This window comes from Vombatus ursinus, unplaced genomic scaffold (assembly GCF_900497805.2).
Source record: "Vombatus ursinus unplaced genomic scaffold, bare-nosed wombat genome assembly UNPS02014176.1, whole genome shotgun sequence".
NCBI lineage: Eukaryota > Metazoa > Chordata > Mammalia > Diprotodontia > Vombatidae > Vombatus > Vombatus ursinus.
The window spans coordinates 747,729-759,539 of NW_020953954.1; the positions used below are offsets into that span (position 1 = coordinate 747,729).

The window sequence follows — 11,811 nt, forward strand, 5'->3', positions numbered from 1 at the left end:
GTGTAGACCCTTGCTGGGGTTCAGGGGGCCAGCTGGAAGCCCGCTGCGTTCTGCCCGGGGTAGTAAAGGGGAGCTCCCAAGGGCATCCGAGCCCCCCCCCCCAGCTCCCAGAGAGCCCCAGGGCCACCCCTAGACTGCCAGCAGGGGTTAGCAAGGACCGCGGTCCTCCAGCGGCCGCTCACTGAGAGCCCCCGATAAGGGCTCCAGACCCGGAGGGTCCTGAGCTGAGCATGCCGGCTGTCGGTCATGACCCTTCCTCATAATCAGCCCTTTTCCTCCCTTTTTCTCTCTCCTCCGGAGACTTAGAGCTCTCCTGGACCCCAGAGGTGCCAGGCTGCCCTTCCCCGCACCTCCATCTGACAGAGAAGGAAATAGGACCTGGAGCTCACCTGCCTCGTGTTGGGGCTCGGAGAAGTCAGCAGTGTCAGGATGAGGATGGTGAATCCTGGCAGCTAGCTGGCCCGGAGGGCTGGACTTGGAGCCAGAACCTGAGCTCAGATCCTACCTTAGATGCTTTTTCACAGTGCAGCTCTGGGCAAGCCTCGCTTTCCTTGCCTGTCAAATGGGAATCACAACAGCTCCTACCTGCCAGGGTTGTTGTGAGGATCAAAGGAAATGCCGTTTGGAAAGCATTTAGCACGTTGCCTGGCACATAGTAAACCCCTAATCAATAGTTGTTTCTTTCCTTTTCCCCTTTGGTCCTCTGGCTCCAGATCTAGGACCGTAATTCCATTGTGTGTCCATGCTCTGACCCGACCTCACCCAAGAAGTCCACCCATATAGAAATTTGAGGCCTCCACGCCTGTGCCTGTCAGCCACTTCCTCCAGCAGTGAGTAGAGCCGGTCAGGGCTGTGGCTGGAGCAGCCTCGCTCCTGTGATCTACTCTCTAGCACCCCATAGCTGCTTTCTTTCCTCCTTCCTGCAGGTGGTTGAGTAACTGAAGGTGCAATAGGGTCAAAGGTTGGCTTTGAAAGTGTGTCGTAAACACTGCTTCCTCCCCGATTGCTGGTGAGAGCCGAGGGAGTTAGCATGTTCATGGCTATGCCTTGACCATTCTTTTCGCAGCCATTGATGAATATAAGCCTCAGGATGCCACCACCAATCCTTCGCTGATCCTGGCCGCGGCCCAGATGCCAGCCTACGAGGACCTAGTAGAAGATGCTATTGCATATGGAAAAAAGCTCGGGGGGTGAGTAACCCAGGGTGCTTGGGCAGTGTGCCCGGTAAGGTGCACCCTTGCCCATGGTTCCCACGCCAGTCACCTCCTGCAGCTGCCAGGAGGGCGTGGGCCTGAGAAGCTGCAGACCTAGGCCTTGGCTGCCATGTTCACCTTTCTCTGTGCCTGGGCTTAAGGAGAAATCCGGGGTGTCATGGCTCTTGACAGTCTCAGTCAGGGGATGGAGTCCATGAACTAGGTCCCTTTGCTTCAGAAGGCGTACCTGCAGACTTGAGGTTAAACTTTCTTCAAGTTTTGGGTGAGTTTAAATTGAGTTTCTCCCTCAGTATCTTGAATTTACAAACAGGATGTAGCCCATTGACTTAGTGCTGCCCTTCTGACAGAAGCCGGTCTTGCCTCAGATAATAATTGTGTGGGCCTGGCCAAGTCTCTTACCCTCTCTTCACCTCAGTTTCCTCGTCTGTAAAATGCACCTTCCTCTCAGAGTTGTTTTGAGGATTCAGCAGTACTTGTCAAGTGCTCTGCAAACCTTAAAGCCTTAGAGACACCCCAGCTTTCTGTTTTAAATGGGTGCTTTTGTTCGTCCTTCATGTTCATTTCAGAATATGTTCCTTCCCACCCTATGAGCCCTGCCCAGGACAGAGATTTTCAAAAGAAGTAAAAAAACCAGTTCAGCAAAACCACCCAGTGTGTGTAGCCACATGACTGACAACGTATGCAGTATTTTACACCCGTGGTATCCCGCCTCCACAATGAAGAGAGGGAGGTGTATTTCCTTACCTGTTTTCTGGGGGTCAAGCTTGGTCATTATAATTATATCAGTGGATGGTGCTCTAAACTTGGAGTCAGGAAGACCTGAAAACTTACAGGTTCCTAGAAGTATCTCTGAAAACAGCTGCACGAAACCCCTGACGCTTGGGACAGTGTGCCCTCCACCCTGGAAGCATAGCCCTACTTTAACAGAGTTAAAAATCTGGAAAGAGGCTGGGAAAGTGAGCAGACAGAAAAAGATTCTGACTATAAAAAGCTACTATGGTGACGAGGAAGATCAGAACACACACTCAGAAGACGATAACAGAGTTGAAGCTCCTACATCCCAAGCCTCCAAGAGAAATATGACTTGGTCTCAGGCCATGGAAGAGCTCAAAAAAGTTTTTGAAAATCATGAAAGAGAGGCAGAGGAAAAGTTGGGAAGAGGAATGACAGTGATACAAGAAAATCATGAAGAAAATCAAGTCAACAGCTTGGTAAAGGAGACACAAAAAAATACTGAAGAAAATTAACATCTTTTTCTTTCTGTTTTTAAAACAAATTTTATTAATATCTTTTGTTTTTACATTGTCTAAAGTTCTTCCTGTATCTAAAAAAAGAAAGACAAAATATCAGCAAAACTGATCAGTACATTAAGAAAATCTGACTTTATGCAATGTCCTACACTTGTAGACTCCTTCCCCCACATCTCTGCAACGTGGTGGAGGTATCTTCTTACATCTCTTTTTTGGGGCTGCAAGAAAATTAACATCTTAAAAAGCAGAAAATGGCTCCTTAAATGTGGAAAAAGAGGCACAAAAATTCACTGAAGAAAAAAACTTAAGAAATAGAATTGGCCAGATGGAAAAGGAGGTCCAAAAGCTCACTGAAGAAAATAATTACTTCAAAATAGAATTGTGCAAATGGAAGCTAATGACTTTAGGAGAAATCGAGAAACAAAACAAAACCAAAAGAATGAAAAAATAGAAGACGATGTGAAATATCTCATTGGAAAAACAATGGACGTGGAAAATAGATTCAGGAGAGAGAATTTTAAAAGTATTGGACCACCTGAAAGCCAGGATCAAAAAGAGAGCCTGGACATCGTCTTTTGAGAAATGATCAAGGAAAACTGTCCTGATATTCTGGAACCAGAGGGTAAAATAGAAACTGCAAGAATCCACCCATCACCTCCTGAAAGAGATCCCCAAATGGAAATTCCCGGGAATATTATGGTCAAATTCTAGAGCTCCCAGGTCAAGGAGAAAATATTGCAAGAAAGGCCAGAAAGAAACAATTCAAGTATGGTGGAGCCACAGTCAGGGTCACACAAGATTTAGCAGCTTCTCCATTAAAGGATAGAAGGGCTTACTTAGACTAGGCTATACTGGGGGGCAAAGGAGCTAGGATTACAAGCAAGAATCATCTATCCAGCAGAACAGTATAATCCTTCAGGGGAAAAAATGGATATTCGATGAAATGGAGGGCTTTCAAGCATTCTTGATGAAAAGACCGGAGATGACTAGAAAATATGACTTTCAGATATAAGACTCGAGAGAAGCATGAAAAGGTAAACAGGAAAGAAAAATCATAAAGACTTCATAAATTTAAACTGTTTACATTCCTACATGGGGAGCTATTTGTAACCCATAAGGCTTTTTAGGGCAGTTAGAAAGACTATATCTAGACAGAGGGCATAGGTGTGAGTTAAATATGAAGGGATGATATCTAAAACAATATAATTAAGGAGAGCTAAAATGGGGTAGATCATCTCACGTAAAAGAGGCAAGGAAAAGCTTTTACAGTGGAGGGGAAGAGGGGAGAGTTGAGGGGGAAGTGAGTGGACCTTACCCTCATCAGAATTGGCTCAAAGAGGGAATAACGTACATACTCGACTGGGTATAGAAATCTATCTCACCCTACAGTAGGCAGGGAGAGGGATAAGAGAAGGGAGGGCAGAGTCGGGGAGGCGGTAGTCAGAAGCAACACTTTTGAGGAGGGACAGAGGAAAAGAAGAGAAATAGTAGAATAAAAGGGGGGGTAGGATGGAGGGAAATACAATTAGCAATAGTAACTGAAAAAAATTTTGCAGCCGGTTTCTCTGATAGAGGCCTCATTGCGCAAACATGGAGAACTGAGTCAAATTTATAAAAATAAGAGCCATTCCCTAATTGATAAATGATCAAAAGATATGATCAGTTTGCAGGAAATAAAGCTATCTCTAGCCATATGCAAAAATGTTGTAATTCACTGTTGATTGGAGAAATGTAAATTAACACAATTCTGAGGTACTACCTCATACCTGTTAGATTGGCTAATAGGACAGAAAAAGAAAATGACAAAATATTGGAGGGGATGTGGGGAAAATGAGACATTAACACACTGTTGGTGGAGTTGTGAACTGATCTGATCATTCTGGAGAGCAATTTGCGCCTCTGCCCAAAGGGCTATAAAACCATGCGTACCTACTAGGTCTGTATCTCAAAAGAGATAAAAAACCAGAAAGGAAAAGGACCTACATGTACAAAAATATTTATAGCAGCTCTTTTCTGGGGGAAAAGAATTGGGAATTGGGGATGCCCATCAATTGGGGAATGGCTGAACAAGTTGTGGTATGTGATCGTGATGGAATATTGTTGTATTCTAAGAAATGATGAGCAGGGTGTTCTCAGAAAAACCTGGAGAGATTTACATGAGCTGATACAAAGTGACGTGTACTGTGTACAGATGTACAAAGTAACGGCAATATTGCGCGATGGTCAGCTGGGAATGACTTTGCCATTCTCAGCAGTAAGATAATCCAAGACAATCTTGAAGAACTTATGATGAAAAATGCTATCCATCCCCAGAGAAGAGCTGATGGCGTCTGAATACAGACTGAATTATGCTTTTTTTTACTTTTTATTTTTCTTGAGGTTTTTTTGTCTGTTGTTTTCTCTCACAACATGACTGTTATGGAAATGTTATGCATGACTGCACATATATAGCCTATATCAAATTGCTTGTCATCTTCTCTTTTTTTTTTTTTTGGCTAGGCAGTGGGGTTAAGTGACTTGCCCAGGGTCACACAGCTAGTAAGTGTTATGTCTCTGAGGCCGGATTTGAACTCAGGTTCTCCTGAATCCAGGGCTGGTGCTCTATTCAGCGCGCCACCTAGCTGCCCCCAAATTGCTTGTCTTCTTAATGGGGGGAGGAGGTGAGGGAGGAAGGGAGAGAATTTGGAACTCAGAGTTTTAAAAAGGAATGTTAAAAATTGTTTTTACAGTACGTTTTTTAAATGTTTGTACGAATTCACAACTCTCCCAATAATGTATGAGTGTGGCTGTGCCAAAGCCTTTCCACCGTTAAGTTCTCATCTTTTGTCATCTTTGCCAGTTTGCTGGGTGTGATGGCACCCTTTGAGTAACTCTGAGTTGCATTTCTTTTACTGTCAGTGATTTAGAGCAATCTTTTACAGCTTGATTGTTTTTTGAGAGAGGCATGGTGAAGCAGTGGCTAGAGAACCTGTCCTGAATCCAGGAACATCTGGGTTCTAGTTCCACTTACAGAACAGGTGATGCAGGGCAAGTTACTTAACTAAGCTCTCCAGGCCTCCACGTTGCAGAGAAAGAACCAAACTGCATTGCTACAGGGAGTCTCCCCTCTGGAAGGCTTCCTAGAAGTCAGCAAGTGATTATTAAGCACTTCTATGTGCCAGGCACTGTGCGTGCGCTAAACATGAGGGTACAAAGAAAGGCAAAACCACGGTCCCTGCCCTCAAGTAGCTTACAGTCTAGGGGGGAGACAACGAGCAAACAGACATCTACAAAGCAAGATGTGTACAGGATAACTAGGAGAAAATTAACCGAGGGAAGGCCCTGGAAAAAAGAGGGGCTAAGGAAGGCTTCCTGCAGAAGCTGAGGCCAGGGAGGTCAGTCATTGGAGCAGAGGAGGAGGAGCCTTCCAGGCCTGGGGGACGGCCAAAGAGAAGATGGAAGGTCTGGTGCTTGGAGATCTTTTCTTCCCTGTTGGTAGTTTCCCTTTTAGACTAGCTGCATCAATTTTGTTTGGGCATGCAGAGCCCTTTGAAATTCAAATTCATGATTATCTCAGACTTTTTTTCCCTGGTGTTATATTGATTGCCCATAATGTCCCTGAGTACTTGACTAAAGTACTTTTTTTGGCTTCCTGTTTCTTCCTGTTTCTTCCCTTTCCTTCCTGGCCTCTCCTGGAGAGGAAAGCAAGCACCCTTCTCTCTCTGCCGTCAGAGGACCTGGCTGGGTCTCCTCATCTTTAAAATGGGGGAGCAGGGGGCTGGGGCAGTGCAGGGTTGGGGTCCCTCCTAAAGACTTGGATCCTTCTGTCTCCGCCTCCTCTTTGAATTCCCACTGGATCTCATTTTCTGGGGCCATCACAGCTCCAGGTGTTTTGGGGGTGGGTGCTGTGGTACCCAGTCTGCCCCAGGCCTCAGGGCAATTCCCTGTGTGTTGGGCAGGGTGGGAGCCTGGGCCCTGGGGGACCTTTGCGGCTGAAATGTTGTTGTGGGATTTCAGGTCCCAGGACCAGCAGATTCAGAATGCCGGTGACAAACTCTTTGTGTTATTTGGGGCTGAGATTCTGAAGAAGATTCCAGGCCGTGTCTCCACAGAAGTCGATGCCAGGTGGGTGGGCTCCCCTAGTACTTAGCCAGAATTAGGAGGAGACAGACAGGCCTTGGCAGCCTTTTGGGAGCTGCTGACTTTAAAAAATCATATTCTGGTTGAGTTCAGGATTTTTCTCTGTCTGAAAATTAGTCAGCAAACCCAGCTACTTTTGGGTCAATCATTGCATCAGCATTAATTAGGCCCCTGCCAAGGAGCTTCCTTCACTAAGCTGGTGTGGATGCACTGGCTGCTTAGGGGAGGGGGGGTGACCACTGCCTCCCTGCTGGGGCATGGGGGGGGGTGGGAATGGGAGCAGGCTCAGGAGCACGCAGGGGCGGAGCTTCCTCAGCATCTCCTGTCTCCTACCAGGTTGTCCTTTGACAAGGAAGAAATGGTCCAAAGGGCCCTGCGTCTCATTGACCTCTACAAAGAAGCCGGCATCAGCAAAGAGCGCATTCTCATCAAGCTGACCTCCACCTGGGAAGGAATTCAGGCTGGAAAGTAAGGTGCCCCTCTGTCCCCACCCTTTGTTTACAGAGGAGGAAACTGAGGCACAGATCACATCAGGTCAGACCCAGTCAGTGCTCCTTCCCCCAAGGCAGTAAGTAGGTTGTAGGCCAGTGGGCTCACATACTTGGGAGAGCGGACCTCCAGCTTGGCCCTCTCCCTCAGCTCCTCGGCACCTTGGCACGTGGACAGAAAGGGTCAGCCGGGGTCAGGCTGACAGGGCCAAAAACAGCTTCAGTCCGGCTCTGCCATCCTTCTGGGACAGTCAAGTCAACCAGGACTTACTTGTCAGATGCCTACTATGTGCTCTCCACTAGGCTGAGCACTGGAGGCAGGAAGGAGGGACAGAACAGGATCCCTGCCGAGCAGCAGCGCCCCAGGGCCAGGACAAGCTGGCCCCCAGTGACGCGGGGCGCTCAGCCAAGGAGAAGGCTGCCTGGCCTTGTGGAGACCGCTCCCGCGGTGGCCTTCGGGGCTGGGCTGCCACACCACCACTGGCCGCGCTCTTTCTGTCCACCTCAGGATCCTGGAGGAGCAGCATGGTGTCCACTGCAACATGACCCTGCTGTTCTCCTTTGCTCAGGCCGTGGCCTGTGCCGAGGCTGGCGTGACCCTCATCTCCCCGTTTGTCGGGCGCATCCTGGACTGGCATGTGGCCAACACAGACAAGAAGGCCTATGAGCCCCAGGAGGACCCAGGTAGGGCCAGCTTCCCTGGGTGGGGTCAGTGGGGCGGCCTTCCCCACGTGGGGTCTGGGGTGGCCTTCCCTGGGTGGGGTCAGTGGGGCAGCCTTCCCCACTTAGGGTCAGTGGGATGGCCTTCCCTAGGTGGGGTCAGTGGGGCAGCCTTCCCCAGGCGGGGTCAGTGGAGTGGCCATCCGGGTGGAGCGGGCTTTGAGGTGTGTGCTGGGAGGGGTCTTGACCCTGGGGGAAGGGGCTGAGCCTAGGTCATTGTCCTGGGTGGTGTCCACGAAGGTCCATACAGAGACTAAGGCAGAGCTCAGGCTGAGCGGTAAAGGGTGCCGCCAGGAGGAGAGCAAACTCCAGGCCTAGGGGACAGCTCGCCCCAAAGCCAGGCAGGGACTGGAGCAAAGGGGGTGGCCAGGATTCCTGGGGCTAGAGGAAGTGGTGTCTGCAGGGGTAAAGAGCGTCACCAAAATCTACAACTACTACAAGAAGTTTGGCTACAAAACTATCGTGATGGGCGCGTCCTTCCGCAACGTGGGCGAGATCAAGGCCCTGACGGGCTGTGACTATCTCACCATCTCCCCCAAGCTCCTTGGGGAGCTGCTGAAAGAGAATACCAAGCTCACCCCTGTGCTCAGTGTCCAAGAAGGTGAGTGTCGCCCTAAGGCCGGGGACTGGTGGCGGCAGAATCCCCTGGCCCCAGTGGAGAGCGCCAAAGGGCTGGGCCGTCCTCTGGCGGTGTGGCCACCTGATGCAGGCTTCCATGCAGATGACCAGGTGGGGGGGATCTGCTCTCTCAGTACCTTGGGGCTTTTGGCAAGGGCAGCGGCTGCTCCCCTCCTGATCTGGGCCTGGGCAGCTTCGTCCAGAATCCCCAGGGCCGGTCTGAGTGACGACTCAGGGCCTCATCCTTAGTGCTTGGCGGAGGGGGGAGCCGGGGCTGGTGTTTTGTCATTGTGGGGGCAGTGGGAGCGGACAGCCCTGTCCATCGGAGCCCTCCCCGCCCCCAGCCCAGGCCAGCAGCCTGGAGAAGGTTCACCTGGACGAGAAGGCCTTCCGCTGGGAGCACAACCAGGACCAGATGGCCGTGGAGAAGCTGTCTGATGGCATCCGCAAGTTTGCCGCCGATGCCGTGAAGCTGGAGAAGATGCTACAGGTGTGCGGGGGCGGGGCAGCGGACAGGCCGCAGGAGGGGCTAACTAACCCTGGGCCGAGGGAGGCTCACGGCCCCCCCACTTGGCGTTTCTTTCTAGGAAAGGATGTTTGGTGCTGAGAACGGGAACTGAGGAGCAGGTCGATGGGCTGACGGACAGACGGACAGACGGAGGGCCACGAGCTGGGAGACTGGGCTGAGCTGGCGGAGGGGCCGTGTCCCCGGGGATGGACGCAGCTTTCTGCAATGAGTCTCGACTAGACTTTGTTCAGATTTTTATGTCAGAGTTTGCCTAATGCATTAAAATGATTACTTACCTTCGTGTGTCAGCTGCTCTGATTGGCTGCCCTTGGCCTTCTCTGTCTGGGACATGGTCCCTGCATGGTCCAGTTCACAAAGGATGCGTGTGTCATTTCATTCTGTCCTTACCACGACCCCGGGAGGCAGGTGCTGTTGTTATCCCCATTTTACAAATGAGGAAACTGGGGCAGCCAGAAGTTAAATGACTTGCCCAGGGTCACACAGCTAGCAAGTGGCTGAGGCCACATTTGAACTCAGGTCAAGCAGGTCACTTTGCCCTGCTTGCCCCTGTTTCCTCATCTGTAAAATGAGCTGGAGAAGGACATGGCAAACTGCTCCAGTGGCCTTGCCCTCTTGGGCCTAGGGCCTGGCTTGTTCCCATGTAGTTGACCATTTCGTTTCCTGGTGCCTCAAGCCTACAAACTAGTTTCCTGCAGCCCCAGACAGCCGTTGTTATCTGGACACTGGCTCTCCAGACTCTTACAGAGGAGGGGACACAGGCCGGGTTCGGGCCTGGCATCTCCGTTCGGGGCCGGGTTCGGGCCTGGCATCTCTGTTCGGGGCTGGTTTGGCCCTGGCATCTCTATTTCGGGCCAGGTTCGGGGCCGGGTTTGGGCCTGGCATCTCCATTTGGGGCCGGGTTTGGGCCTGGCATCTATTTCAGGCCTGGCATCTCTGTTCGGGGCTGGGTTTGGGCCTGGCATCTCCGGGGCCGGGTTTGGGCCTGGCATCTCCGTTCAGGGCCGGGTTCGGGCCTGGCATCTATTCAGGGCCAGATTCAGGCCAGGCATCTCTGTTCAGGGCTGGGTTCAGGCCTGGCATCTCTGTTCAGGGCCAGATTTGGGCCTGGCATCTCCATTTGGGGCTGGTTTGGGCCTGGCATCTCTATTTCTGGCCAGATTCGGGCGTGGCATCTGTTCAGGGCTGGGTTTGGGCCTGGCATCTCCATTTGGGGCTGGTTTGGGCCTGGCATGTATTCAGGGCCAGATTCAGGCCAGGCATCTCTGTTCAGGGGTAGGTTTAGGCCTGGCATCTCTGTTCAGGGCTGGGTTCAGGCCTGGCAGCTCTGTTCAGGGGTCAGAAACAAAGAGGGATGCAGTGACCACATACCCCCCCATCCCTAAGCACAGCTGTACTCTCTGGACTTTTGGGTACCTTCCAGCTGGGGAGGAGCCATCTGGGGATGGCTTTTGACTGGTTGCCCCACGCCAATCTCTAGGCCAGGCAGCCACACATAAGCTGAGTGGGCTTTGGCACTGAGGAAGCTGCCTCCAGCCCAGCGTCTCAGGGCAGTACCAAAGGCCTAGGCCAGTTTCCTCTTGAGAAGTGCGTCTTTGGGGAGGTTGAGGCAGCGCAAGCTGGGGTGGGGTGGGGTGGGGTGGGCAGAGAGGATCGCCCACCCCATCTGGCCTTCCTTCAGGTGGGTGGGCCCCCACACTTCCTAGGGCCAGCTGACCGGCCCATTCCTCACCGCCCTGTTAGATGTGACACCTGAGGAGAGCTTGGCTTGTGCTGGGCAGGGCTGTGGCTGGGGTGGGGCAAAGGAGGGCCATGCGTGGGAGCACAGCACCACCTGGTGGTCAAATGTGCAAGTGACCGCTCCCGCTTGGGCTTGTCACATCTGGGAAGGGGCGGCTTCCTTCATCCTCTCCCTCCCCCCAAATGCTGCCCTCACACAGAGACGTGCCCCTGGCACAGCAACATTGGCCTCCAGGCACTTCCTCTAACCAGAATGATGAAAATAATAGCGTGCATTTATAGAACGCTTAAGGTTTGCAATGCACTTTACCTATAGCATCTCCTTTCATCTGCACCACAACCCTGGGACACAAGCTCCTTTTACAGTTGAAGAAACTGAGGCAGGCAGTAGTGTAGTGACTTGCCCAGGGTCACACAGCTAGTAAATGGCTGAGGCTGAATTTGAACTCGGTCCTCCTGACTTCATTATCCACTGCACCACCTAGCTGCCCTCAAGATCTTAGCGAAGTTATTTGTGCTCAATTAGACTCCAAGTCTCCAAGCCAAGCCAATAAGCATTTATTTATTATTTATTTATTTAAGGCAATGGGGTTAAGTGATTTGCCCAGGGTCACACAGCTAGTAAGTGTCAAGTGTTTGGTCTGAGGCCAGATTTGAACTCAGGTCCTTTTGACTTCAGGGCTGGTGCTCTATCCACTGTGCCACCCAGCTGCCCCCAACAAGCATTTATTAAGCACCTAATGTGTGCCACGCACTGGACTAAGTACTAGGGATACAAAGAAAGGTGAGACAATCCTCCTGGCTTCTTTCCTTCCCTTCAAACTTGCATTCTCCTCTCTCCCTTGGTTGGGCTCTTCAGTGCCGAGAGTTAAATTGTCTCCGTGCAGATGAGCCCCAGACTGACACGTTCAGCCCTGACTTCCCCTCCTGTCTCTCTCTCCCTCCCTTCTCTCTGTCTCTCCCTCCTTTCCCTCTCTCTCTTTCTCTCCCTCCCTCCCTCCCTTTCTCTCTCTGTCTCTCTCTCTGTCTCTCTCCCTCCCTCTCTCTCCCCCTCCCTCTCTCTCTGTCTTTCCCTCCCTCCCTCTCTGTCTCTCCCTCCCTCTCTCTCTCCCTCCCTCCCTCTCTCTCTCCCTCCC

General features: G+C 51.3%; 1 protein-coding gene across 1 annotated transcript; it reads left to right on the forward strand.

Annotated features, from left to right (window-relative positions):
• The first annotated feature begins 1,038 nt into the window (after positions 1–1,038).
• On the forward strand, positions 1,039–9,214 carry TALDO1 (transaldolase 1). The gene is made up of 7 exons (XM_027860216.1): positions 1,039–1,190; positions 6,461–6,568; positions 6,920–7,051; positions 7,580–7,755; positions 8,195–8,392; positions 8,754–8,899; positions 8,997–9,214. Exons 1-7 carry the CDS (start codon positions 1,132–1,134, stop codon positions 9,027–9,029), a joined length of 852 nt encoding a protein of 283 aa, XP_027716017.1. The 5' UTR covers positions 1,039–1,131; the 3' UTR covers positions 9,030–9,214.
• The last annotated feature ends 2,597 nt before the right edge of the window (positions 9,215–11,811 follow it).

Bases quoted from the DNA above. Each gene is read 5' to 3' on its own strand.
- TALDO1 (XM_027860216.1), top strand. From the start codon at position 1,132: ATGCCAGCCTACGAGGACCTAGTAGAAGATGCTATTGCATATGGAAAA. The intron at 6,569-6,919 runs GTGGGTGGGCTC...GTCTCCTACCAG, and splicing joins TCCACAGAAGTCGATGCCAG to GTTGTCCTTTGACAAGGAAG. The intron at 8,393-8,753 runs GTGAGTGTCGCC...CCCCGCCCCCAG, and splicing joins TGTGCTCAGTGTCCAAGAAG to CCCAGGCCAGCAGCCTGGAG.